Source organism: Passer domesticus, chromosome 19 (assembly GCF_036417665.1).
Source record: "Passer domesticus isolate bPasDom1 chromosome 19, bPasDom1.hap1, whole genome shotgun sequence".
In the NCBI taxonomy this organism is placed as follows: domain Eukaryota; kingdom Metazoa; phylum Chordata; class Aves; order Passeriformes; family Passeridae; genus Passer; species Passer domesticus.
In genome coordinates, this window is record NC_087492.1 from 12,698,570 (window position 1) to 12,726,394 (window position 27,825).

The window sequence follows — 27,825 nt, forward strand, 5'->3', positions numbered from 1 at the left end:
GGAAATGTTACATCCCTCCAGAAGGGCTCTGCTGTTTTCCAGGCAAAGGTTTGTGGACAAAGCCTCAGGAGAGTGGAGGAAGAGCGAAGTCTCCATGGTGCTAGGAAATGTGTCTGGGTGCTGGGCAACCACAGCCATAATGGGAAAGCCACAGGAGCAGGCTGCCTTTCCTGATGGTCCAGTAACAAAAGGGGTCTGGCTCCTCTATGGAGGAGGATGATCACAAAATAGAATCCCCCACACAAAGTGGGGTTCCTTGTAGGAAGCCAGAAGAGGAAATCAAAGGGAAATTAAGATATTGCTTGGAAGGGTGGATTGCAGGCCTGGGGCTCCGAAGTGCTCCAGGGCATATGTGCATGTGTGATAGGTAATCAGCACATCTCAGGAGACTGAACTCCTTGGAAAAGTGAGGCAGACTCATTGGAGGGTGCAGGGTGCTGCCATGGTGGAGTTTGTTTTACACAAATCTTCTTCTCTCACTACAACACTCTGTTACTAAGCATGAATAAAACAGCCTGGGTGAGACCTCACATGATGCCTTGGTGCTAGGGAGGTGCAGCTACAAGCCTGAGGAGTGGGCAGTTGAGGAGGACCTGTCCACAGAGCTCTGGGAGCACACAGCATGTTGCTGGGTTTCTGGAAAGACATTTTCTTAGCAGAGACATACCTGCCCCTTCCCACAGCAGGAAGGCAGGCTCCATACAGCCCATGGATTCTCTGCTGCCTTTACAGCCCAGTCCCCAGCTTAGCCTTGGCACATCCGTCCCCTTCTCTGAAGCTCTTTCTCCATGGATTGGCTCACTTTAATCCCAGCTCCTGCTAAGGGGTTAAACTCCCCAAGTAAGGGTCCGTTGAGACAGTCAGAATCAAGGCTGAGGTTTTACTTGTGAAGACTCAGAATATCCTGCTCCAAACAGCTGACAAGCTCAGGATTCCTCTGGGATCCTTCCTGCTCCATGACTTGCCTTGTTCTCTGTTCCAGAGCTCATTCAGATACTGGGATGAAACCTGGTACCTCCAAGAGTATGAAGTCCTACCACCATCATGGATCCACTCCCCCCACACTGCACAGAGTGGGACAAGAAAGGTGTGAGGAGACTGAAACCCAAAGCTCAGCAAGAAGGAGTGCAAGGACGGGGACAAACTGCCTGCACACCTTAGGAGCAGGAATGCTGGTGGAGCTTGGTGTGCCACTCCAAGGGAGACATGGAACAAAGGATGGAGCAACACGGAGGCACTGCAGTAATTCTCCATTGAAATCAAAGCAAATATAAAACAAAAGATGGAGTGACACAGCAGTGTTGTGGATAGACTCCATGGAAAACAATGCAGCTAATGGAAACTAAGTCACAGGAGTGATCTAGATGGAAATCAAAAGCTGAACTTTGCTTAACTCAGAAATACATATTACTTTTCTCACCTCTATTTATACTACTAACTAAAGTCAATCAAACTCCACCTAACCTGTAAATGACATCAACTGTAACTTTATCTTTTCCCAAGAAAATAATATAAATATGGCTGAAGTGGGGAAGGAGGTCAGGAGACTCCAACATTTTTGTGGCCAGTTATCATCAGTGGTAACCTCTAAACCTGTCACAGTCTTCTCTGAGCAGTACTAACAAACTGCTCAGTGTGAGTCACAGAATCACAGAACCATAGAATAATTAATGTTGGAAAAGTCCTGCAAGATCAGGTGTCACCAACATCTACTCCTTCCATCTCCTGCTCCTTCTATTTCTACCAACACATTCAGAAACAAACTTGCACAAATTCCCATTGAGACCAACCCTACACTGTTCTGACACATCTCCACACAGGGATCAGAATAAAACTGAGAGGAGGAGAACAGACTGAGGAATGAGTTGGAACCTCCTCGCTGATGGCTCACATAAACACAGCCCAGCTCAGAGCAGCTTTAATTGAATGTTCTGGATGCTCCACAACATTCAACTACAGGTTTGATCAAAATGTCAAGATTTGTTTTGAAAAATCAGTATTTTATAGCAGGAATATAAATGTGCCTCAATATTGTCAATTAATTCTCTCTCCTTTCAGATACACTGTGCTGTATTTCCTGCTTCTATTCAACCAAAAGGAATTCCTGGAGGTTTCGACACCTCTGTTATTTCCCTTATTCACTGTTTTCCTCAACTTTGTTCCTTCTGTATTCTTGCTCCTTCCTACCAAGACAAATAATGCAAACCTCTAAATATTTTGATTTCTAAAACCTCCTCCATATTATACATCCTAAATAGTGGTTATTTGTGGAGTCTGTAAAACCTTTGCCTTATGGTGTGCTTCAGCTATAGATAGAAACCAAACACAGTATCTTTGGATCCATCACCAGGATAGGTTGGGGATGTGGGAGGAAACGTCTGCTCAGCCCTGAGGGTAGCCTGCTCCACCACACCTCCTCCTGGGCTGGAGTCATGTCTGGGGGATCACTCTATCACAGTGCTCCTGGGAGCTGCTGGATCACTAATGTGGGAAACTGGGTTTAACTGTGAGCAAACCAGTTGGAAACAGAAAGAAAATGACTGGGGCCACAGATCCCAGGGTGAAGCTCCAAGCAAGATCTCAGATGAGAAGAAGTATTTTCAAGAAGAATTGCAACTTTCCACATGAGAATTGAAGTCTGCAAGATGATAAGTGGCCTAGAAAGAGGGACAAAGCGAATAGTCACTGTCTGCACCAGAGAGGGAACCACGGATTATTCAATGGAGTGGGCAAGAGAAAGGTTCAAAAGGAACAGAGGGAGGCAGCTCTTCACATGAGGAGCTCCTTGCCAAGGGATATGGTGAGCACAAGGAAATTTCTTTGAGCTTGGATTTCAAGGCGATAAGCTTGAGAAGATCTGGAAAATGAGAATGGTTGGAGGCTGGGAGTACACTCCAGGGTGCAGTACAAATATTGATCTGTCTCTTCAGGAGGTCTGCTGTGGCCACATCTAGAGGTATCAAGGCTGATGTAGATGGATCCTTAGTCTACATCCTCTGTGACTGTTCATCTTTGATTCTCCAGGACAACTGCTCCAATAGGATCATCAGGAGCAGCTTGTGAAATTGCATTGAAATCCCTGGACTGAAATCTACAGGCACACCAGGATGTGCTTCCAGATAAATATTTTTGGCAAATATCAGCAGAAAGACTCCAACAGTTTCTAAGCACACAGCAAGGCAGAAATAAATTGCTGCAGTCCATGCAATTTTCCAAGACAAATTTGGGGCACCAATGAAAGCCTCACTTTGTGACCAGGAGTCTAAAAGAGCAGGATGTGGCTGGATGCCATGTTGGAATGTGGCCCTCACAGAAATGTGGTGGTACTTCCCAGGACAGCCAAATCATGCTTCTGCCACAACTCCTTTGTTTCCCCAACAATGTCCTCAGTACTGAGCAGCAACTGGCCTGGAGCTGAGTAGGGCTTGTCCAGCAGCTGCAGCACAGCATGACCGGTTTAGCCACAATAAAATAAAATAAAACCATTTGGTGCTGGGTGTGAGATGGGCAGGACCTGAGGCTGCCGAGCACCAGAGTAATGACTACATTGCCCTTGCTCACTCTGCCGCCTGTTGTCATCAGCTGGAGGTACAGGGGACATCTGCAAGTTAGGCCATGGAGTTGCAGGAATCCTGAAAACAGCATTTGGCAAGAGTACTGGTGGATGTTGGATCATGAAAAACATAGAAATCATGGAGTCATTCAGGTTAGAAAAGACCTCTAACATCATTGAGTACAGCACTGCCAAGGCCACCACTAACTGTAGCCGTAAGCATCACATCTCTCACAGCCAGCAGGATAACAGAGGAAGGACTGTGGAGCTCTGTGATTCTGTTTTCCTGTTGAAACAAGGGGGGATCTGTGCTCTCCCTGAGCCCAGGCCAGGCCATGGGAGGGTGATGAGTGTTGCAGAAGCATCCTGGGACTCTCCAGCTCTGGCTGTGGAGGGAATTGTAAAAACAGACTCTAGCTCCCAGCCCCCGCGAAAACAGCATCCCTGAGCCCTGGACAGGGTCCACAGCCCCTGCAGCCCCTTGTGGCCCCTCTCCTGCCACTTGTCCTTCCCCTTTGGGTTAAGGGTGTCCTGACAGAATGGGAGCAGACCCCCTTTAGGGTGCTGTGGACAGGAGCCTCTGCGTATGGAGCAGGAAGAGGGAACTGCCATGTGGAGCCCTGCAACAGGGGAAGAATGAGCTCCAGTCCCACCTGCCTGGCCTGAGCAGCACTTGATGGGTGCCACATACTGTTGAGCAGGAAAAAAGAGAAGGCACACATTGTCCTCTCCATGTCCAGACAATGTCTGTCCCCACACAGGCCTGACACCCTCATGAGGGGCTCTGCCATCACCCTTCAGTCCAGTCTCTTGGACGGGAGTGAGGACAGAGCACTCAGAGCAGGTGAACCCCAGCCATGGCTTCCAAAAAGGACCTGCTGGGGAGGAAAAGCAATGCCCAACCTCTTCTACCTCCACCCTGCTCAGTTTCAGCCCTTCCTCATCATCTCCCCATGGAACCTGAGACAGAGGAACAGATGCCCCACAAGAACAGCTCTGTGCCTTCCCCTCTCAACTACCAGAAAACAAGGCACCCTCTCCCACTGGAAAGGAGCCTCTCAAATCCCTGGAAAGCCCTACAGCACATTCCAGCAGAGAGGCTGTGTGGAATGGGCCAGCCCAGGGTGGTCTGACCAGCCACTCATGGGCTGGATCCCAGTTCTATCCTGTTACAGCCCCTTCCTGGGGGAGGCAGGAGCAGCCAGTAGAAACAGCCTGTTCTGTCCCATATCCAAGCACCTTCCTCTGCTCCTGCCCAGGTCCCAGAGTGAGCTCTGGCTAGGGAAGAAGAGGATGTCGCTCTGCTCCTCAGTAGGAGGGAGCAGCTACACCAGGCCTCAGCCTAGTGGTCCTTTGACATGGGCTCCAGAAGCAGAATGTTCCGAGCGAGGTGGAGGGTGGGAGAGGTCCAGATCACAAGGATACCACTGTCCTTTGTCCAGTGCCCTCTTTTGCTCTTCCTTTCCTCCATCTCTATTCAGGAATGACATAATTTATTCAATTATTAATCATCTCACTGCAACAGTGGATGAATCAAACCCATTAAACCTCCCCGGGGAGCAGCCCCAAGGAAAGAGGCAGGTTTCCAGAAAGTACATTAAGGACAATGCAGACAGGCAGTTGAGACAAGCCACAGTGGGAGGAATGGCCTTGCTGCTCCGTGCAGGCCATTTCCCATCAGCTGGGAATTGATATCCAATGCTCAGGGACTGGGAAGGCCTGTGATGCACACAGCCTGTCACACAACCTGCTGGGCAGCTCCAGGACGGTCCTGGTGTGGCAATGATTTCAGCTGAAAAGCCAGGAAAGAGATATGCTGGGAGAATTGCTTATACAAGAGCTCCTGACAGCCCACATGCTAAACGGCTGTTTCCAGATTGCCCCATCACCCCAGCAGTGTTTTGCACAGATCCTCCCCGTCTGGAGCAAAGTCATTGATTTGTTATGATCTGCTTTTAAGGATGCAGGAACCCAGCTGGCACAAACCCAGCATGGCCCATTTGCCATATCTGGGGATTCAGTTTTCAGTCCCTTCACAAAAAAAAAAAAAAAAAAAAGAAAGAAAAAAAAAAAAAGAAAAAAAAAAAGTAATTTCTCCCAGTATTGCAGAAATGTTCCAAGTGAGAAATTCGCCTCTGGAATAGGATGGTAGTCCTGGTCAAAATTACAGGAGTCAGCAATTCACCAGGTTGAGAGAATCCTGGAATGGTTTAGGTTGGAAGAAACTTTAAATTTCATCCTGTCACTGAAACAGCAGGAAAAACAAAACTTTTCCAACAAACTTTAGTGTTAGAAAACTCAAGCATTATTTTATTCTGGCCAGGATGATGCTCTGGCCAGGATGTGCGATAGAAGTAATTCATCCACTCATTGGGTTGTGCAAAGAAAATAATTCCATCACACATGTTCTAGATTTTTCACACACTTACAGTCAAAACTCAGAGAGATTAATTGGTTCAATGTTTATTGGTCCCAAGTTAGACAATTCTTAGAATTTGGTTTCCTATTGGTTATCGATCCCTTCACCTTAGATGCTAATCAGGTCCTCTTTCTTCTCTTATGATCTTTTCCCGAGTGTCTCCAACACACAAGGAATGATGTTCAGGCGTTGATGTTCATTAATAGTCGCTGATCCCTTGCGCATCCTCTGGCAGCTCCCAGTCCCTTGAGATGTTAAGCTCATCAGGTCTTGCCCAGGGAACAGTCTCTTGAAAAGAAACTTCCATTCCCTTCCTGGGCAAAGATGAACAAAACGCCTGCCTAAAGTTAGTTTAAAAATTCAAAAGTTGTATCATTTCCAACAGCCCTGTTCCACCCCTGCCATGGGCACACCTTTTACTAGACCAGGTTGCTCCAAGCCCCATGCAGTGTGGCCTGGATAACTTCCAGGAATGGGGCAGCCACAGCTTCTCTGGGCAACCTGTGCCAGGGCTTCAACCACCCTCACAGACCAGCATTCCAGCATTCCATCCCGATATCCAATCTAATTCTACAAAAACCTCTGATCAGAGTGACAGGATCAGAGCCACAGGCTCAGATCAGGTTATAATAAAACACAGTCCAGCTGTTCAGGAGAAGTAAAATCTTTCTCTCACCTGTCCTCTCTTCTTTTTCAGACACCTGTAACCACATTTTGCCCCTCTGCCAATGCTACACCCTTCCTGCTGGGCTCTGCCAGCTGCGCCTGCAGCACCCCCCTGCAGAACTTCCACCCACAGCCGGGATCCCACAAAGGAAAAGCCTCACACAACCCTTCCGCAGGCTGCCGGGCTCTGCTCGCGCCGACAGGCGATGAAGCCGCCTCCCCACCCCCGGCCCAGGCACGGCTGGGAAGCCGTGAACACCCCGTGCGCCACGGGAGCTCAGCCCCGAGAGGGGCCGGGCTGGCCTGAGACAGGTGGCAGTGGTGCCGTGTCACCCCCGTGGCCGCACTCTGCCCTCGGCTGAGGAGCCGCAGCCTCGCAGGCCGCACGGACGGCCTGTAAGGACCCGCGCGGCCTGCACACGCGGCCGGCCAGCTGCGGCTCACAGCCCTTGCACGGCGGCGCCCCGAGCGCGGCCGAGCCCTCCCCGGCGAGGCCCGAGCGCGGCCACCGCCGCCGCCGCCAGGGGGCACCGAAGCGCGAGCGGCAGGGCCGCGGGCCAATTACAGCCGGGAACCGCGCGAAGGCGCGGCCGCAGCGCCGGGGCGGGCGGTGCTAAGGGCGCGGCCGCTGAAGGCCGAGCAGTGGGCAGGGGAGGCTGGGGGGGCGGGAGCTAGCGTTGATTGACGTCCAGCTGAACCAATAAGCTTGGCGGTTGACAGGCAAGGGCAGCTCCTTCCCAGGGGCGACGCCGGGAACCAATGGGAGAGAGAAGTCGGGTCGGTGGGCGGAGCTGCGGGTGCAAGAATAGTGCCCGCGGGGCGTGCCCCGCCGTGAGTGGCAGGTGGGCGGGCCAATGGCGCGGGGCCCGCCCGCGGCGGCGCTGCGCGGGACGGCGCGGCCGGGGCGGCGGCGGGCCCGGGGCGGCCATGGACCGCGTGAGCAGCACTATGAAGCAGGTGTCCAACCCGCTGCCCAAGGTGATGAGCCGGCGGGCGGGCGGCGGCGGCCTGGAGGCGGAGCGGGAGAGCTTCGAGCGCGCCCAGGTGCGGGCGGGGGATGCGGAGGGCGAGGAAGGGAAGGTGGCAGCTGAGGGGGCGCGGCCAGGCTGGGCGCGGCGCGGTGGGAGCGGCCCGCCCGCTGGCTGGAGCGGGTACAGCGGGGCGCGGCTGTGCCGAGCGGGCGGGGTTAGCCAAAGCAGGCGAGGGGTGTTTGGGTGGGCGCGGCCAGGCAGGTGAGCCGGGGCCGGGCCAGCCGAGGGGCCCTGCAGGTTGGTGTGGCACAGGGGGCGCAGGTGGAGGGGTGGGTGCGGCCGGCCCGGGCGAGCTGGGTTGGCGCCAGTGGGCAGGGCTGGCCAGGCAGGTGGAGATGGACGGGGCGGGGCTGGCCATGGGGGGACCGGGACGGGGGGACAGGGATGGGGCTCCCGGGGCTGGGGCTCAACCCTCGCCTTGGAGTAACACCCATCAGGGTGCGGTGGCACCCGGGGTGCCCCAGCCCAGCAGTGTCTGCTCAGCCTGGCCTCCCCACCAGTAGGGCTAGGGAACATTCCCCCGCTGGCCTGAGCTGCCGGGTGTCCGAGCCCAGCCACAGCCGGGCATCATGCCCAGGGCAGTGCCACCCTGTCCTTGGAACCATCCTGAGCACACATAGCCTGTGTCTTCACTGGGTGGAGGGGACATGGCTCTTTGGCCAGTGGAGTCAGTCACCCCACTGACTCTGCTCTGGTGTCACTCAGGGACCCCAGGTGTGGACAGGATCTGTCCCTGCAGGTGGCTCCTGGGAAGAGGCACTGATATGCTGAAAAGCAGACAGAATACTCCTCAGCAGCGTCCAGAGTATCTGGATGGGGCCCTTCTCTCAGGTTTTAGGTGACGGATTGATGTCCTGCGCAGAGGAAAGGTGGCAGCCAAGCTGGAAGCTGGAAGGGCAGCAGGGGAGCTTTGGTGGAAAAAGCTGATGATTTGGGGAAAGGGTGTGCTTGGAGCAGCTGGGGATATGCCTGGACAAGGCATGGGGGGAGTGAAGAGAGAGGGATGGCAGCAGAGGGAGCTGGGGACAGCTTGGCCCTGCTCCATGTCCAGGGATGGAAAGTACCAGTGAAACAGAGCTGTCCAGACCTACTGCAGGAGAGGAAGGGAAACTGAGGCAGAAGCAAGGATAGAAGTGAGACCAGTGGGAGCAGACTTGGATGAGCCCAGAGTGGGAACAACATGTGGGAGATGGCTTAGGGATGCAAATAAACACCAAGGATCATGTCTGAGGGGGTTTTGCGGGAAGAAAACCCACCAGGCTGTAAAGTTGGATGCAGGATCATGTGCAGGGCTCTGCTCACCTTCCTGCTCAGGTTACCTCACACATCAATTTTTTACTCCTACTGCTAAAGGTAGGAATGGAACTGGTTTGCTCCTGGAACCTTCTGGCTCCTTGTGTCAGCAACAACCCCTGGGCCTGGAGCTCTCTCAGGCTCCCCCTGAACTTGTGGTTTCCTGGGAAGGGCTGAGTGGAGAGGGCGTTGGAGCAGCGCTACTCCCCACATCGCTAGAAGCTGAATTTCATCTTCCTCATCTGATTCCCAGACTAATGACACAGCATGGCCTTGTCTGGCTTTTCCTTCTTCCGTGCTTCAGCTCCATGCAATTCCCTTTCTAACTAATTTCCCCCCCCTCCCTTTTTTTTTTTTTTTTTGCATAATTCTCTCCAGTTTAGAGAACTTGCCAGGCACCCCTTAGGTATTTGGGTGGTTTTTGTCCAACTTCTTCTTTCTGAGGTTTTTTTTTTTTTACAAAAACTTTGTGGGTTTGAGGTTTTTTCTTTTTGAAAGTGACTTCGTTAAGAAAACTTTCATCTGTTAAATGCCTTTAAAATTAAAAAATTCCCTGTGTTTTCAGCATGTACATTCCCTCCCCTCCAATCCTGGCTGTCTCAGGGCAGCAGCACATGCATCGCAAAGTCTATTTTGGGTTAAAAGAGCCCAAACAGGCAGAAAGCATGTCCAAATGGGTCTTTGGGGAGCCTGAGGAACACCTGCTTGGGTTGGCAGCACCCAGTTTCTGTGGTCTGAGCTCAGTCTTGAAGAACAAGAGCACCCTATGAAGCTGTGGTGGTGGTGGTAGGACACCCTAGTAGTGGGGAGGTCTGGTGGTGGGATGTTCCTCTGGTAGTAGGATGTTTCCCTGGTGGTGGCCAACTGGTGCTGGAATGGTTCCATGGTGGTGGGATGCTTCCATGGTACATTACATTGCACAACAACTCTGCCCTGACAACCTCCATCTCTTGGCTTGCAGACAAACAGGAATTAATTTCCTGGTGGCCTCTCTTCTGCTCCTACAGTTGTTCAAGTATCTTGATTTTCCTGGGAATGCAGATGTGGGAAACCTGAAGACATGCCCAGACATGTCCTTCATACTGTCCTTGCTGCCTGCTGAGCAAGAGCTCAGGGAGAACAAGGCACAGCCAAGGACTTTTCCTTTTCTGTTAATGCTGATAGTTTTCATAGGAAGTTGTGCAATAGGGACACCAAATCCTGCAGTTCTGCTGCCATCAGGATGAGCTGTGTGCAGCCCTGCCATGGGAGTATGAGTGTTGCAATGACTGTTCCCCCTTTGCTGGTGTTTCACGTGGTGATTCACCATTCATCACCTCAACCTCGGCACAAATCTTTGGGCACAGCAAATGTCACCAACAGAAGAGAAAAAACACCAAAAGTGAAAATTCCGCCATATTTTAAGATAAATGTTTGTATTTCACATGGTGTCTGATGTTTGCATACCTTCCAAGTTCTCCTGGTTGGATTAAGGGGTATGTCCTGGTGCTGGAGCTCTGCAGGGAAGGTCTTCTTTGTTTAGGGTAGTGCTTGGGATCTTCCCTTTTTGGGACCTTCCCTCCTTCTTCCTCTTTTTGTGCTGTAATTGTCCACAGCAGACATCCTTGTGCCATGATGGAGTCAAGGACTGAAATTCCTTTTGTGCTTGGCCAGTTGGCAAAGACTGGATGTTCGACAATTGGATGAGTCAAAGTGTTGAGGGCGAAATCAGAGCTGGAAGGACACAGGACTTCAGCAGGGCAGGGATGATGCTCCAGGGGTGATGTCCCAGGTTCTCCTGCTCCTTCGCTCATGTTTTGGACTGCCATGGAATATTTCCCTTCATTCCCAGCAGGGATATGGCCAGCAGGGCATCAGTGCAGGTGCAACTGCAGACTCCTAGAGGTGGTACATGACATTCCCAAGCAAAGCAGCAGCTGACCCCTGGAAGGCTGGAGGTGTGGAAAGATCCTTACACAGCTCAGCTGTTTCTGCACCAACCTATTCCTTCTTTTTGTAAACCCATCACTGGATGGGGCAAAAATGCTCAGACATCAAAATTGAGGGAAGTGCCTTTGAAGCTGCAGCAGGACATGCCCTGGTCTTTAGTCCTTGTTCCTGCCCTGTGGGTTTTGGGTGGAAGGGAGGTAGCGTATTGGGGTGGTGTGTTGTTGTCTTCTGGGCTGCAAAGTCACCAAATAATTGTCTTGTGTCTCCCATCCTGAACACTGCTCCAGTGCCCAGCTGTGCTCCATCATGAGCCATCATGTCCCACACTGCAGGCTGCCCTGTCCTGAGTCCGTGCTGCGCCCCAGGTATGAGGACATGAGGTGGAGACAGTGCGTGGGGCTGTGGAGGAGCTACAGAAATTCCATGTTTGTTTCCCAGAGCTCATGGCTGCTGGGGCTTTATACCAACCAATGAGGCTGCATGCACAGCATGGTCCCTGCCATAGGGACAATTCCAAGGGTAGTCCATCCTGAGAAGGGTGAGGGTTGGGAGGAGACACTTCTTTAAAATTCCTGCAGAAAATCTAAGCATCTTACATTTTAGGTTCTTTGGCTGCAGTTTTTTTCTGGGAAATTCAGGGAGTAGCAAAGGGGAACCAGGGACCACTTGGACTTCCCACAGCTGCCACTACTTCTGGCACATTTACACACTGGGTCCTTAGGACTGTGTGCAATAAAAGCAGTTTATGACTCAGAAATTACCCTGCAAAGACATATTTGCAGCAGAAGGTGATTGCTGGCTACATCTCCACTCCTGCCATCACAGCCCCCAGGGTGGTGCTGGGGATATCAGACCCTTCTGCTAAGGATTTCCCAGTAGGATGGTGTGGCATTTTCATGTCAGGGAGATGGAGAACCCAATGCAGCTGATGCCGCATCTCCTCAGGAAGGTTTTAATGTCCTTAGTATCCATGAGCCTTCCCTCAGGGGCTGCAAAGGTGTTTTGCTTCCTACTTTGCTGCTGGAGGAGCCTTCTCTAAAACCAGGTGCAGAGAGATGATGCAAAAGAAAAAGTATCAGTTGTAAATGAAATGGATTTTTTTTCTCCCTCAGTGTCAGTTAATAAATGCTTTTGATATGTGAACCCAACTTTTTCACAGCCAAATGCAGGTTAAAAGCAGCTTTGTGCCCATCCTGTCCCTCCCATGGGCTGTGCCACCTTTGGGCCACTATCACAGCATTAATTCATGCAATTAATCCTTTTCTCCCGTCCTTCTTATAAGTGGGAATATGGTCCTGTGCTTTCCAGACACAGCAACCCAGCTGATTTTAGATCAGACCCAGGCTTGGTCCAACTCACAGTTGCAAAGGAAATACCATTTACTACTGAAAAAACCCCAATTTTTGTGGTTCAGATGCTGCAACCACCAGCAGCTTTGCCAAGAAATTCAGCTCTTACACAGGAAATGAGGCTCCTTTCAAAGCACCAGAGTGGGGCTATATATATATACAGCCTCTCTGAAAAGATATTTAAAGAAACATATTGACACTAGCAAGAACAGGAAAAAATAGCTCCTGGCTGTGGGGAGCGAGGGCTGATGGCAGCTGAGCCCATCCTGGGGGAGTGGGTGGCACAGGGGATTCATTCATGGTCCTTTCATCTCCAGGAAAAGAAGCTCCTGGGTTTAGTGCTGTGTGAACCCCCATGCTTTCTGGTCTCCTGGCTTTTACTAGGAACTAGAGGTGCTGGGGATTGAATGCAGCTTCAGCAGTGAGGTAATGAGTCATCTCATCTCTTTTCAGAGAGTCCCTCTTAGAAACTTATTTCCATCCCCAGGGAAAGAAAATAGTTTGCCTTGTACCAGATATGGGGCTGCTTTTCTCATTAGTGCATGCAGGGATGGAGGGGTTTTGGATTTTTTTTTAGATATAGAAAAAAATATTTTAGATGCAGAAATATATGGGTTTTTTAGTGTGGTGATGGACTCCAGAAGCAGCTAAGCCTCAGGAGAATGAATAGATTTGGTGGTGAAAGTACTGTCACTGAGTCCAGGAGCTTCTGTAGCTGGGAAAACATGATGATGGTTTTGGACCACCAAGTGGCAAGGGGAAACCTTGCCCTGAATTACACCAGAGGCTGAGTGGGAAGACAGGGATGCTGGGGAATGTTGCTGCCCCAAAAATCCCTTTCCCTCTCACTCAACATGTACTTCCCCACCAAGGATGTCCTGTTCTAGGGGTGCAGGGGGCTTCTTGCCCTCTGAAATTTATCCAGTTTAACTCCATCCATTTGCAGAACTGAGGAGAAACAGCCAGGAAAGCAGAGTTTTCACTAAATTCCCAATCACAGGACTCTGGACTGAGTGTGGTCCCCTCTACTGCCCCTGGCTGTGACCCAAGTCCAGCGAAAACAGTTGGGAAGGGCATGTGGGATGTGAGCATCTGTCATGAGAAGGGGGTGACTCCTCCCAGTTTTGCTCTCCCAGAAGAAAAAACCTCTGGACAGGGGCTGGAGCTGCAGGAGGGACAATCTTGGACTGAGAATGCAAGGATGGGGAGAAGGTGCCCATTGCAGCCTATTGCATCAACCCATGTACATGACATGCAGCCAGGATGAGCATCACCTGCTCCAGCACTGTCTGGCACATGGCACTGCAACACAAGCCCCAGCACCTGGATTCTGTGCCTATCTTCATCCCATCACCCTCTGCTGGCTCTTTACCCTCTGAACCTGGCACAGAGAGTCAGCAGCTGGGAGTCATACAGCAGCGTGAGGGCTGGAGGAAGGGCTGGATCCTGGCCCCCATCATTGCCACCAGCTTGGCTGATTTATTTTGCAGTCACCAAATAATAAAACTTCCTGGGGACAGCCTGTTCCCTGGGTGACAGCAGAAATAGGCAGCACAGCCGGTGTTTTAGCCCGGATGTGCAAGTCCAGCCCACGGCTGGACTAATTATACATTGTGTGCTGTTCCGGGCTAATCTCAGGGCAGAGTAAATGATCCCAGTCCACAGTAGAAAGGTGAACTATTCTCTCAAAGGCGTACACAGACACTGAATAGTTTATTATGGACTCACCCAGAGGGTTGGCTTGGAAGGCCAACCCTTTAAAATTCAGCTTGTTCCACTTCTTGCTATGGGCAGGGACACCTTCCTAGACCAGGTGCTCCAAGAGGAGAGACCAGGTTGCTCCAAGCCTTGTCCAGCCTGGCTTTGGACAATTCCAGGAATTAAAGTCGAGCTGTTGGAGTGAGTCCAGAGGAGGCCACAAAGATGTGCTGGGGCCTGGAGCCCCTGTGCTCTGGAGACAGGCTGAGACAGATGAGGGTGTTCACCTGGAGAAAAAAAGGCTCTGGGGAGACATTAGAGCCCCTCCAGTGCCTAAAAAGCTCCAGAACAGCTGGAGAGATACTTCGGAGAAGGGGCTGGAGTGACAGGACAAGGGGGAATGGCTTCGGATTGACAGAAGCGGATAGATATGGTATGCTGGGAGGAATTCCTGCCTGAGGGTGGTGAGGCATTGGCACAGGTTGCTCAGAGAACCTGTGGCTGCCCCATCCCTGGAAGTATCTAAGGCCAGGTTGGATGGGGCTTGGAGCACCCTGGTCTTCCTTCTAGTGGTAGGTGTCCCTGCCCATGGCAGGGGGTAGAACTAGGTGATCTTTAAGGTCCTTTCCAACCCAAATCACTCCAGTATTCTGTGCTATGTGAGTTCAAGCTTTCCTTGTGCTCTTTAGGCCTAGTGGGCCATGACTGCTTAGGTCTCCCCACTGATGCCATCCCCTGTTTTCTGGGCTCTTGAGAGGAGACAATTTCTGGGTTTCCTTGAGGTTCTGGTACAAGCACCTTGCAACACAGTTTGCACTTACAAAACCCTGTATTCTTGTTCACTTCCATGAGAACATGGCGAATGGAAAAAACTGTTTTCCAACCAGCATCTACTAATTCAAATAAAGCATGATGCCACAGGCTCTCTCGAGAGTGCTGAGCTGCTCACATCTGTCTTTTATTCCAATAAAAGAGACAAATGGTAACAATAAGCAGCAAGTCTCCAGCCTGGCCCTGGCAAGAGAAGCCACTTCTCTCAAAGGATCCCTTTCTCTGATGGAAGTTTCCTCTTTCCTGCATGGCAAACACTTGGCACAACAGGACTAAACACCCACCGGGGAAGGGCACAGGCTGATAGTGTTAAACTGGGATTTAGTGTCACCACACAAAACTGCCTACGAGTCAGACTAGGTAAAAATAGCATCTAAAATAATGGAAGTCTTGGAATAAAGTAGCCACAGCTCAGCAGGGTTTTATTAGTTTGCTCTGCTGCCAGGCAACAAAGGATCTTCACCTCAAGACTCGAGTATGGCACATTGGGGCAACCCCAGGTCCCCTTGAACCTGAGTTTCATGGCCAAACTATCGAACCAGCTTGGCAACCTCTCTGAGCTGAGTACAGCTAGAGCAACTCTGGAGCTGCCTGATTCCTCAGTCCACAATGTTTCCAGCCACTGGACTGGTCCTTTCTGCATTGGTGGGAAAAAAGGCACCTTTTTGTTGGAGCCCCAAACTGTCACAACCAAGGGGCAGGAGGGATCGGTGAGTGGGTGCCGAGCACTGTGGAGGGCACAGGCTCCAGGACAAAGCTGATGGACATTCCCAGCCCAGCCCCTGGTGGGGACTGTCACCCTGTGTCGGCCTGAAGATGTTGGAAGCTATGGCCAGGGTCCAGTTCTGCAGCAGATACAGAGCTGATCCTATTGTCATTGCACAACACCAACCACAACTACAACCAACTCTTAGGACGTGCTCCCCATTGGTGTGAGGTTTAGCAAGCTGGAGAAGTGTCCCTCCAAAGAAGAGACTGAGATTCTGCAGTTAGAAAAGGCAGCTCCATGTGCTAAGAGACTGTTCTAAAGCATTGGGGTTAGGCTGGAGGATCTTCAAAGATAGCTGGTCCCAATGCCCTGCTGTGGGAAGAGGCATCTTTCTCCAGGATCAGGCACCTGGGCACAGGAGGGCTCTTTTCAACTGCTGAAAAGAGCAATCAGCATCTTCTGAACAAGCCGGATAAGGCCCTCAGATCCCCAGCCTGATCCTGGTGGAGCCACAGTTCATCCACAACCTCTGCATCCCACCTCTAAATGAGCTAAATGCAACCTCTTTATCCCACTGAATAAAGCATGGATCAGCAATCTGGCATCTCCATGGGCTTGGCAGCAGGTCACACTGGTGCTGGCCCTCACCTTGCTGATCCATGTGCATCACAGAATGCTTTGGATTGGGAAACACCTCCAAGGTCATTGAGTCCAGCCTGTGACTGATTCCCACTTTGTCACCCCACCCAGAGCTCTGTGTGCCATGTCCAGTGATTCCTTAGACACCTCCAGGGATGGGTACTCCACCACCTCTCTGGGAAGCCCTTTCCAATGCTGGACAACACTTTTTGTGAAGAAATTCCTTCTGATGTCCAACCTGAGCCTCCCCTGGTTCCGCTTGAGGCGATGCCCTGTTGTCCCTCTCCTCCTGAACCGTGGTTACCAAGTGTGCCAGCTTTAGGTTGCTCCATATGGACTACCCAGTCCAGCTGTACAACCCATGGAACTGCTCAGGAGGAAAGTCCCACAGTACCAATTAGTGGTTTGAGGAGATCTTCTGAGGTCTTAAGGGAATGCTGAAATAGGGGCAGAGGAAGACTTTGACTTTCTGAGTGTTGAAGAGGTCAGTGTAGGCTGGGAATGGCTTGCCAGAAGAGATGCTTCTTCTGCACTAAGTCAGTGAAGCCATTGAAGAACTAATTTCTTCTGGTGGTGTTGTTCCCGGTCAGTGACCTGATGGTGTTTTTCCAGCCAGGAATGTTTTGTGTACTTCACTGATGGGAATAAAATGTTCCAACAGTCTGCAAGGTTTGGCTGCTTCTGCAGAGGCAAATACTTGTCTGGAGAGGGCAAAGGTGGGTATTCCTGAGTCTGCTGAATTTTATGGTCACCTGGAACTCACACAGTCCATCCTGTCCTGCTGGGATTCATGGAGCAGGTGTCAGGTGAGGCTGTTAACCCTTTCAGCAGCCTGGGGAAAGGGGACCTGCATTTTGGTGGAGCTCCTTCTACCTTGTGGTTCCAGAGGAACTCCATGCTCTGTCCCTGACCACCATGGTACCTTTGATCCTCCCCAAGCACAAGGAGCCTAGAATTGTGTTGGAGTGGTGGATGGGGCCAGTGCTAGACCTTCTCCTCGCACAGGAGGGGTGAGAGGTAGTGGGGTGCCTTGGGACATGGCACAGACAGTATTTTGGTGGGTGGGATCCAGCCTGGAATTTCTGCCGTGCCCCATAACTTTCCTTCCCTGGGGGCACCTCAAAAGGTGGGTTGAGCAAGACCCTCTCCTGGCTTTACCCATGTCCTCAACAGGAGGTCAGACTGCTCCCTTGTTTGTCTTCCTGGCTCTTGCAGTCCCACTCCAGCTCTTTTTATAGCTCGAGAAGAAGTGCCTTGAGTTTCTGAGTTGTCTTGGAGGCCAAGCACACAGGGAGGAGTTGCAGCTAGAAATAAGGCTGCTCTCTGCTCCTGCATTCCAGATTTTTTTTTTAAGCTGAAATTTGAAGAGTCCCATTGCCACAGCCCAGAACTGGGAACCATCCACATTTTTTCCATTCACACTGGATCCTCTTTCTCCTTTGCCTTATTTCCAGTGCCCTCATATCAGCCACTGAGCCCCCTCGGGATGATTTTCCTGAGCAGATGGGGTCTGTCATCCCTGCCTGTGTTTTCTGTAACCCCCAGATTTCACCCCTCAACACAGCTCGTTTGGCAGGAGAGCTCCCTGAGGAATTAGTAGTGTCTGGGGGGGTGGAGGACCAATCAGGTACCAGTCAAAGCTTCTGAGTGGGGAGCAAACAGCTCAGACTAAATATCCAGCAATTTCTGCCTATGGGGAGGGAAGCAAAGCTTTGGCAGGAGCACAGATGCAAATAAACCAGAGAAAAGGAAAGAGGAGAAATTGTTGGACAAAACCTGTGGTTTCCAGCCCATTATTATCTGGGATTTTCTCTGTGGTGCTATGCTGGGGCAGGGGCATGTGGACACAGCTGTCCTGGCGCAGCATCCACAGCATCCACAGCATCCTGGGGTCGGCTCCTCTCTCCCATAGGAGCAGGGTACATTTAACTGTGTCACGTGTAGTCTTTTCCATTAATCCCTTAATACCTGGATACCACTGTGGGGTACACCCTAGCTGCAATCTCCCCTCTGAGATTTTTTTAGCACAGAACCAGTTTGGGTCCCTGCTGCCCTTTGTCTATCAGCCTCCAGAGTGTCGTGTGTGTGCACCGGCATCTCTCTGAGCTGGGAATGGGATATGCCGGGGAAAAATAGATCTGGGATCAAACATGAACCAATCTTTTTTCTAATCAGCCATCACACAGAAATGACAATTAGCCAGTGTTTCAGGACCTGGATGTTTGCTTCTCCCCTGCAGATGTTCCTGGTCCAGTGTTTAGGTTCAATATGCTCTTCCAGAAAGAAGCAACATTTGGAAATTCCCAGCAATTGTCCCCACATGGATTTGTTTCTCTGCCTCACCAGGGTACAGCAGAGGAACTGGTCGTGGTGGTTAAGCTGTGCTCAGGGCTCTCTGGGTTGTTTCTGATAATATCATGCAGCACATTCCTTGCACGTTTTTCTTTATTTATCCAGAAATGTGAAAAAAAAAAAAAAGTCCTGACTTCCTGAACATCATCGGAACATGAAGGATTTTCTCCACAGAAGAAACTACTGCACTACTGGGTGCAGTTCCCACAGTCCTCGGGCTGGTGCCTGGCTTAGCCATCCATCACCTTCAACCAGGCCACTCTGATTCCTGTGGCTTTGTGTCCCAGGAGCATTGTCTCTGTGTCACTCCACCCAACCCTGTCACCTCCCAGTACAATATGTCTCTAGTAAGAGGATGTGCCAGGGGCGGGGCAGGGGAGTGGGATGGGGTTATGAGGACCAGGGTGCTCTGTGCTGGGCTGGACTGACTTTGCAGTGGCTGACAGCTGCTGAATTCCTGGAAAAGAAGCAAATTTGGTCTGCTTAGTGTCTCTCAGAGCAAATTCCTCGTGTTTGGGTGTCCCATATGCCCCTCTGCAAGTGTTAATGGTATTGTGTGTGCTCCTGTGATTTGCATTCGAGAGCAGAGATTTCCCTCCCACATTAAACCCCCTGTTTTCCTGGAACAACATGGAAATCCTAGAGCTGCCCTTCCCTCTGTCCTGATGAACTCTAGCAGGAGCATCCTTGGGGTGCAGAGCCCTTCAGGCACCCCTCTTCCCACCTTCATCGTTGTGTGGAAGTTCCTAGTCATAGGGCCAGAGGAGGCAGGGAACAGAGTGGCAGGCACGCCCAGCCCATTCCACTGTGGAATTACACATGGCAGTTGTCCCCTATGCCATGGGGAACCAGTGGCTCCCAATGCAGAGGGCACCCCCTACTGCCAGAAAAGCTCTCGATGGAGCTGCTTCTTATCATTTCTGCTTATTCCAAGTGCCTCCCATCCAATGCTTTCTTTTCACAATGCTTCCAGTAGGCATAGGCAAGTTTTCCACACCCAGAGCTGGGTTTCATGCTGTTAGTACCTCTCCAGCCTCGGTGCTGGGGCTGGCTGGAGCAGGACAGTGCAACCCTTCTCCTTGGGCTGGGTGAGTCTAAGGGTATGCTGGGAGTGCTCCAGCCAGTGGTGTTTATTTCCACACAAGGAAAATGAAGAAAACAAAATATTTACATGTCAGGAAGGGATTTTGCAGCCTTTTGCATGGAATCGTGCCTGCTATTCCGTCCTCAATCATCTCAGACAGGCAGCAATAACACATGAAACACAGTTTCCTTTATGTGCCGGGTTTTTTCCACCTAGTGCTCCACCCTGGTTGCAGCAGAGATCCCTGCTCCAGCCCTGCCAGCTCCCCGGGCTCCTCTGACCCTTCTACCCAGGGGGCAGGCATCTTGCCAGGTGCTCTCAGCCAGGCAAAGTTATAGGGCTATTGCAGGAGCAGCCACAGGCACTGGAGAGGTGTTGGATGTGGGAGCAGGGACTGCTAAAAGAGTGCAAGGAACACTTGAACTTGCATAGCAGAGAATCCTGGAATGGTTTGGGTTGAAGGGAACCTTAAAGACCATCTCACTCCACTCCTTGCCATGGGCAGGGACACCTTCCACTAGACCAGGTTGCTCCAAGCTCTACCCAGCCTGGCCTTAGACACTTCCAGGGATGGGGCAGACATGGCTTCTCTGGGCAACAAGTGGCAGGGCCTCACCACCCTCAAAGGGAAGAATTTCTTTCCAATATCCTATCCATCCCTGCCTTCTGGTAGTGGGAAGCCGTTCCCCCTTGTCCTATCACTCCAAGCCCTTGTCCAAAGTCCTTCTCCAGCTCTCTTGGAGCCCCTTTAGGCAGAGGAAGGGGCTCTAAGGTCTGCCTAGAGCCTTCTCTTATCCAAGTGAACATCCCAAGGTATTCCAGCCTGGCTCCAGAGCAGAGGGGCTCCAGCCCTCAAGGTTCACCCACGAGGTTTCGTCTTGGCACTGGTGCATATGAGGGGATGCCAGGCAGAGAATTTACCGTGTCATTTTTAGCTGTCATTTGGACACCTATTTGCTCCAGCACTTTTCCCTTGGACAGAACTGGGCACCCTGATCCTGCTGGGTCTGCTGGGAGGGAGACCAGCTCTTGGCCCCTCTGCAAACCCGCAGCTCTCCAGAGGGCATGGCTCCACGGCTTTTCTGGGAAGCAGCTGTTCAGGACATGGGGAGTTGGATGGGGTCTCGGTAGCTGGGGTGGGGGGAGAGAGCTGGGAAGTGGCCTCTGGCACCAAAGCAAGCAGCCAAACCTGTGGGAGCACTAGGTGGAGGCAGCATTGCTGTGAGCCAGCACTGCCTGCTCTGCTCCAACCTCCCCCTGCAACCACACGGCACTTAAATAGGAACAAGCTCAGGGCTGGAAACTGTCCCCAGGCTGGAAGTTGCATATTTCCTATAAATACCTCAACTGCTGCCTATTAGCCAGAGGCAGGCACAGCACCCACAGCCCCAGCACTGCTGAGGGGGCTGCAGGCAGGAGCTGGCCAGGGCTGGCCTTGTAGGACATGGTCTGGTGCAGGGAAAACATGTGCTGTGGCATTTCCCAACCTATTGCATCCAGGGGTTTCACTTCAGGCGAGTTTGTTCCCCCTTTGCTACACATCTGCAACAAAACTGCTCACATTTAGGACTTGCGGGAGGTGCTGAGGTGTGTGTTCTTGTACTGGAGCATCCACACAGCCTCCTGCTCCCCTTGTCCAGGTTCACAGGGATATAAAGCTCAGGAGAAGGTGTGGGAAGCTCCTGGGAGGTGGTTATGGGCTGGGCACTGAGCTGAGTGCCACACTTGGCATTACCAGGCTCTGCTGTCTCAATTCAAGGGGCAAGCAAAAGTAAATAATAAAAGTGATTCCTCTGATGAGGCAATGGAAGGATCACCTAAGACAAATGTTCAGAGATTCACAAGGGCCTCACTATGCTTTGGGGGGAGGGAGGAAGGCACCCGAGGGCAGATGCTGAACGTGTTTTGGCCCTATGCTTCATGTGAAGCCTCAGCTCCCCATTTTTGAAGCCTCCAGGGCAGAACTTGGCAACTTCAAAAGGAAATGAGTGGGAGATGTGTTTTATGGCTTCAAACTAAAAGAGAGTAGGTTTGGATTGGGTATTAGAGAGGAATTCTTCCCTGCAAGGGTGGTTGCCCAGAGAAGCTGTGGCTGCCCCATCCCTGGAAGTGTTCAAGACCAGGTTGGACACGGCTTGGAGCAGCCTGGGGATAGTGGAAAGTGTCCCTGCCCATGGTAGGGGTGGAATGAAATGGGCTTTAAGGTCCCTTCCAACGCAAATTCTTCTGGGATTCTATGATTTATCAACCATCTTCTGAGTCACTGGTGACACTGATCCAAGTATGGAAGGGCTGCAAGTAGAGAAAGGAGGACAAAGTTGGTGGTTGTTGATGGGGGAGGATCAGTGGACTCATGGCTGGGGGTAAACATCCCCATGGATGGGGAGAGCTGCTGGGGGCATTGACCCCTATAAACTTTGGGGCTTGCAAGGTGGTGGGTGACATTGGAGCTCCAGTCCCTGTGAGCCCAGAGAGCCGCGAGGGTCAGACACAGAAGGACGAACCAGTTCCCACTGCCGCTGTCTTCTTTGCTGACCCTGCTTCCTTCTTCTGGGCGTTGGCTCATCTCAGTGGTTGTCAGTGTGAGGCCAGAAGGAAGTGACACCACAGCAGAGCAATGTGCCGGTGCAAAGGAAGAGCCAGCCTGGGATTCCTGGGAGGGTTCCCAGGTAACCTGCATGTAAGGATGGGGCTGCAGGGGACCCAGGAGACATCTGCAATGATGAGCAAGTTGTCACATAGAGCTTAAACATGCAGGTTTACATCCCACTGCCACGATTCACCTATGCCAGCCCTTTACCTCCCTCATGGTTGAACATTTCTTCCCCATCTCTAACCTTACCCCACCCTTGTTCAGTTTAACATCATTGTCTTGTGCTGGGGCCCCAGAGGTGCAGGCAGCTCCAGAGGGACATCAGAAGATGCTTGGCTTTTTGGGCTGTCAGCACACATATCTGTATCATGTCCCATTTATCACCCACCAGAATCCCCCAGTCCTCTACAGGGTCGTCTCCATCCATCCATCCATCCATCCATCCATCCATCCATCCATCCATCCATCCATCCATCCATTTATGAAATTAGTGATGACAGAATACACTGAATCCCTATGGAATCAGTGGATCCAGAATATGGAAGGCCTACAAGTAGAGACAAGAAGACAATGCTAGGGCCCATTGATGGGAGTAAATGGCCCCATGGGTGGAGAGAGATGCTGAGGGTGTTTATCATCACAAACCTCTGGGGTCCCTGCAGACCTCCTTAGTCTGTGCTGGCACTAGGGATTGCTCTGGGCCAGGTCTATGATCTTGGCGTTGGCCTGACTGAACCTCATGAGGCTCCATGGACCCACTGCTCCAGCCTGTCTAGCTCCCTCTGGATGCCCTCCCTTCCCTCCAGCCCATTGATGGCACCACTCAGCTCAGTCTCACCCTTTCTGTGGGTTCCCAGCCCTCCACACCAGGTAGGAAACAGGAGTTTCATCTGTCTCTGGTTTGGATGGGGAGGTCTATCTACCTGTCTCCTTGCAACATTGACAGGAGCTGGAAGCAGCAAGGGGGGAGGATGTTGCTTATCCCACCTCTCTCTTTCTCTCTTGCATTTTTAATTCCATTGGCATTGTATTGCTGCTCTCTGAGCTCTTGCTTACCTTGTAGCAGCCCCACTGAGCTGTGTTCCAGAGGGCTGTGTGATTGCTGTAACACCAACAAGGGTGGATTGAACAGGGAGCTAAAAATACCAAATGATCAATAATAACACCATGAACCCAGCTTTTTTTTTTTTTTTTTTAAGAAAATCTCTATATTGACAACTCAACCAAGTGGCTTCCTGTACAGGCAGGAGGGATAATGGAGCTCGGCTCCCTGCCAGGCTAGCAGTAGCTTCACCCACACCTCTCTGTCCATGGGCCCTGGGAGCCCTTCTGGATCTCCTGCCCGAGGTGATGTGGAAGGACTGCTCTCCTCCTTGCTTTCCATGCTGGTCCAGTCATGGTGAGCAGCTGGGGGAGCTTGGTGCTGAAATAACCCCTGGTACTCCATGCCAGCACAGCCCTGGGCACAGCCACCAGCCTGGCCCTGTGCCTGCTTCAGCCTGATCTGCTTTTTCCTCTCACTTTCACATAATCAGGAAAATGCGGCATTACACAGATTTGAAAGTGGCCTTGAGCTTTTTAAGCACTGCTCCCAAGCAGATATTTTTTCCTAAATAAAGATTTGCAAAGGTAATTTGGGCATTAGCCAGCCAGGGGGATTTCCAGGAGTGTTGGAGCAGTCAAATACCCTTTAAAGCTGCCTCCGTGCAGGGTTGGGGCTGGAAGTAGCTGGTTCACCAGGATTGTGACCATTTGGGGACATTTTTTACATCAGCAGTGTCAGCATGAGGGTTTTCCAAAGGTTATTCATTGATGGATCTCTTTGGAAAATCACAGTGGGCTGAGCGCTGAAGGATTTGGCTGTACTGCAGTATCTGAGTCGAGAGAAACTCATCACACCTCCAGCTCCTGCCAGTACTGTTCCATCCCTGTGTCCTGACTAATCCATGATGTGGTGCTGGCAGTAGGGAGCGTGCCTGGTGCAGGTCTTGGCTCTGTTTCCAAAAGACATGGAGCAGCACAGGAATGCCAATCCCTGTAAGAGTGTTCTAACATCCCACTCAGAGGAAAAACTCACCTTGCTGTCACCGATTGGTGGCAATGGCTTTTTCCCCCACTAAGTCCCCCTGTCCCAAACACCCCAGTACCCAGCATTCAACCCCTGCTCCTAAAATGCAAGTTCCTTGCACAGCCAGTGCTGGCAAGGACCGGACACCAAACCTAGCCTAACCCAGCCTCCACAGCATATTCCCCAAGGGAGTGCTCCAAGGCTGGAAAGCTGCTGGCAAAAAAACTGAAACCTGAAAAAAACAAACAATAAATAGTTTTCCAAGTCCTTGGTGGTTTTCCCAGTGAACCTGCTAGTCTCCCTAGAGCTCTGAAAATGCCCTGGAGCTCCCATATCAGAGCAATGCTTCAGCAGCATTGGGCAGCTATAAACCGTGGAGCAGGATTAGTTTATTGTGAGATGTGGGTTTAAACTGCTGCTACACTGGAGGAGATGGGAAAGAATACCATTCTCTGAGGAAAGTTAATTTAGGAGTCTGAATCCAAGGAGTTGGATGAGAACACAGCCCAGATTTGGTTCCTTCCCTTGGGGAAGACTTGGGAAATACAGAGAGATCAAGAAAGGAGCAACAGATATTATTAGTCATCCAGGAGGGAGGCGGCTGCAGAGGAAGAGGGTTTTTAGTGAAGTATTTTTAGACCTGGTAAAATGAACAGAAGGAGAGGAAAAAAGAGGGAAGGAGACCTTTGAGAGGCATGTAAATGCTCCCTGGAGCAGCTTGGCCCAGGCTTCCCACTCTCACCCTGAGCATTAGCTCAGGCAGAAATTTGCTCCAACAGAAATCAGAGATGTAAAAGCCAAAGCCTTAGGGAGCATCCCGAGGAGCCTCTCCTGGCTGCAGTGACAAAAGGCCACACTCGCTGAGACATTTTACCCTAATTCCCATCATTTTAATGAGAGGTGATTGCTGAAATAGAGTTTAAAAGCTGCTTGCAGAGGCTCCAGCAGGTGGGGGAAGATGCTGAATGTCTCTTCTTTTTTGATCCAGACCACACATCCCATCCTGGAAGCTGGTAGGGCCACAGGAGGGTGGAGGATGCTTCCAGGGTGGAGAAAAGGGACTTGGAGTGAAGCACCCAAGTAGATTCAGTACAGCCAGGGGGAGAGGAGGGATCTACACCTCTCCAGATCAGACCAGAGGATGATGAATGAAGGCCCTCAGAGGACAGGTGAAGCAAGGAGCTGCCTCCCCGCTGGTTCTCCAGGGAAGCAGCCCTCACTTTGCCTTCCCTCTTCCCTGTGGGAAAGGCTCCTTCCTACCCCAGCGGAGGCAGTGCCTGTGATGCCCTGCAGTTGTGCAGCAGCCCCATCAGTGCATCCCTCCTAATTCCCTCCATCCCACCTGAGAGGCTTGCTAGGGCCTCTACAAGTGCATCTCAAATTGTTCAGATAGGATGCAGCCCTGGAGAGGTTTGCTGGAGCCTGGGATGAAGCATGGGTTTGCACATCTGACTGGGATACTCTGTGTATCCCCTGCTCTTCATGAGAGCACTTGGGAATAATCCAAGAGAACCCTGAGGCCAGGAATGCCTCTTCACCCTTGTGTTCTCACAGTGATGCAGTGAGCTACAGCAAAGAACTCCCTTGGCAAGATCATGAAATTCCTTCCACCTCAGAGGATCCCTGAAGTGGTGGGATTTATCCCCATAGGCTGCACCAGCCTTTCTTGAGCCCTGGATTGATTGGGTGCTGTCGTTCCTGCTCTGTGCTTCCAGCTTTCCTGGCTTCTCTGGAACTGGGGCTTCCCTTTGCTTTGAGGACCTGCTCCCCTCCCCGCCTTCCCCCCCACCCCAAAAAAAAAAAAAAGCTTTTAAGTTAATTTCCAGATTTTCTCCTCAAGCTGCCTTGGCTCTGATTTTTGCCTCCTGGCTGAAGCTCCCCCCATGCTGTGAAGCCAGGTGGATTTGGGGCTCTCTGCCCCAAGTGCTTCCTGGTGGTGTCCAAACTCTGGACTTTGCCAGCTGGAGCAGCTCAGCCATGAGGAACCACACTGCAGCCATGGCCTCAAATATTTGTATGTGCTGGCTCTGCAGGAGACCCTGGACACCTTCCCCCTGAGCTAAGCACTTTGTTCAGGGGGGAGCTGGTCTGAAAGCTTGATTTGGAAAAATAAGGTTAATGATGATTAGCTGATTTTAAATTGGAGGATTGAGTAGGGGTGCTGGGAGCACAAAGCCTGTGAGTGGGGGGCAGGCAGTCTGGCATGGTTGCAAGTAGGTTCCAGTAGCATTACAGCATGTCACCAGTAACTATAAAAAATTATGTATCCTGCTTATTATTTTAGAGGCTATTTTCCCTGCAGGTGACATTGTAGAGAAAGCCCCATCCATCCTGTGCATATGCGAGGGACTCGGTTTAGTCCAGATCCTCTTTGGTTTTGGCTGTGCTCTTTGCATACCTGCCTTAAGATATCTTCATGCAAATGAGCCATTAATACTTGATGATACAAGTGCTAATTGCAGCACTGTGGCCTCTGGAAGCTGTGGCTTGGCTTCTTGGTGACTCTGGAGATGGTGCCCTGGAAATTCTGGACTGCACCTCCAGCATATCCTGGGGCAGCAGGCAGCAGCAGTCATGGCACTGAGTTCAGAGCGATGCTAAACCCAGCTAAGGGGGAATCAATTAATTCCAGGATCCCTTTAAGCTGGGGGGAACACTATGCTGGGGGGTGGGCTGCACAGGGAGAATCCAAGCTCTCACTTTTCATGTTGAGAACATGGCTGGGAGTCACTCACTGTGGGGCTTCACTGGGGGAAGGGCACAAAACCTGGCCCCATGATGGCACCTGTGACAGGAGCAGGTACCCCCAATAGGGGCAGGTGCCTGCCCTGATTGCAGAACATTGATCTGTGCTCATTCTCAGGCTCAGAGCAGCATCCAGACTCTGCTCCCAAAGGAATTTGGCTGCTGCTTGAAACCATCTGCTCTAGCAAAACACATTAAATCCAGCAAAAAACCTGTGAGCTGTGTGCTCCGAGACAAGCAGTGCTGCCGAGTGGTGCTCCATCCATCTGTCCATCCCACGGATCTCACAGGGGCTTTAACAACCACCTGATGAAAACATGACCTGGATTTGACCCTGAAAGCTCCCCCAAGGCTGGGATGAACTCAGTGGTTGTGGAGCTGAGTGTTGGGAGAGTGTAGGGGTGCCAGGGCTCTGTCTCCTTGGGGATGTGGGATCCTGTTATCTTATTAAGAGAGGCCAAGTCACCATCCCAGAGTAAGTGGCTGAGCCATGACTAGACTGCAGTAATCCCGAGGGATTAGTGTGTTGGCTGGGCTGGCCCCACAGCAGCACTTAGTTCTTCGGGCCCTGAAGCATCTCCTCCACCAACAAGCCAAGGGCCCTGGCAGTGCTTTTAGGTTGCTTTTAGGAGATTCACTGAGTGATAGAAGAACGGTTTGGGTTTCTTTTGTGCCTTCCCATCAGAAAATATTCCTTGAGCACACAAGCAGGAGCTGGGAAAAACCAAAATCCTCCTGCCTGGATGCTTTCCTGTCCCTTGGTGGGGTGGTCATGGTGGTCAACGAGCCATTTCTGCCTGCCCGTGGGGCTGACTCGGGCCAGGGGCTTGTTACCACGCTGGTTTAAATGCTTTTGTTGTTGGAAG

At 51.4% G+C, this 27,825-nt stretch overlaps 1 protein-coding gene and 1 long non-coding RNA gene across 3 annotated transcripts in view; one reads left to right on the forward strand and one right to left on the reverse strand.

Annotated features, from left to right (window-relative positions):
* Nucleotides 1-6,000: 6,000 nt before the first annotated feature.
* Nucleotides 6,001-7,260, reverse strand: LOC135283602 (uncharacterized). The gene is made up of 2 exons (XR_010349306.1): nt 6,386-7,260; nt 6,001-6,286 (listed from the first exon to the last, which is right to left on the reverse strand). It is a non-coding gene; the product is annotated as an uncharacterized LOC135283602 (long non-coding RNA).
* A 233-nt stretch (nt 7,261-7,493) lies between these two features.
* The window catches only part of HIP1 (huntingtin interacting protein 1), a 43,212-nt gene continuing 22,880 nt past the window's right edge, over nt 7,494-27,825 (forward strand). The window contains exon 1 of one of the 2 annotated variants that reach the window (XM_064394939.1): nt 7,494-7,682. In XM_064394939.1, the coding sequence (XP_064251009.1) occupies nt 7,566-7,682 (117 nt within the window). In that variant the 5' untranslated portion in view covers nt 7,494-7,565. The remainder of the gene's footprint in view (nt 7,683-27,825) is intronic. The other variant, XM_064394937.1, reaches the window with a different exon arrangement.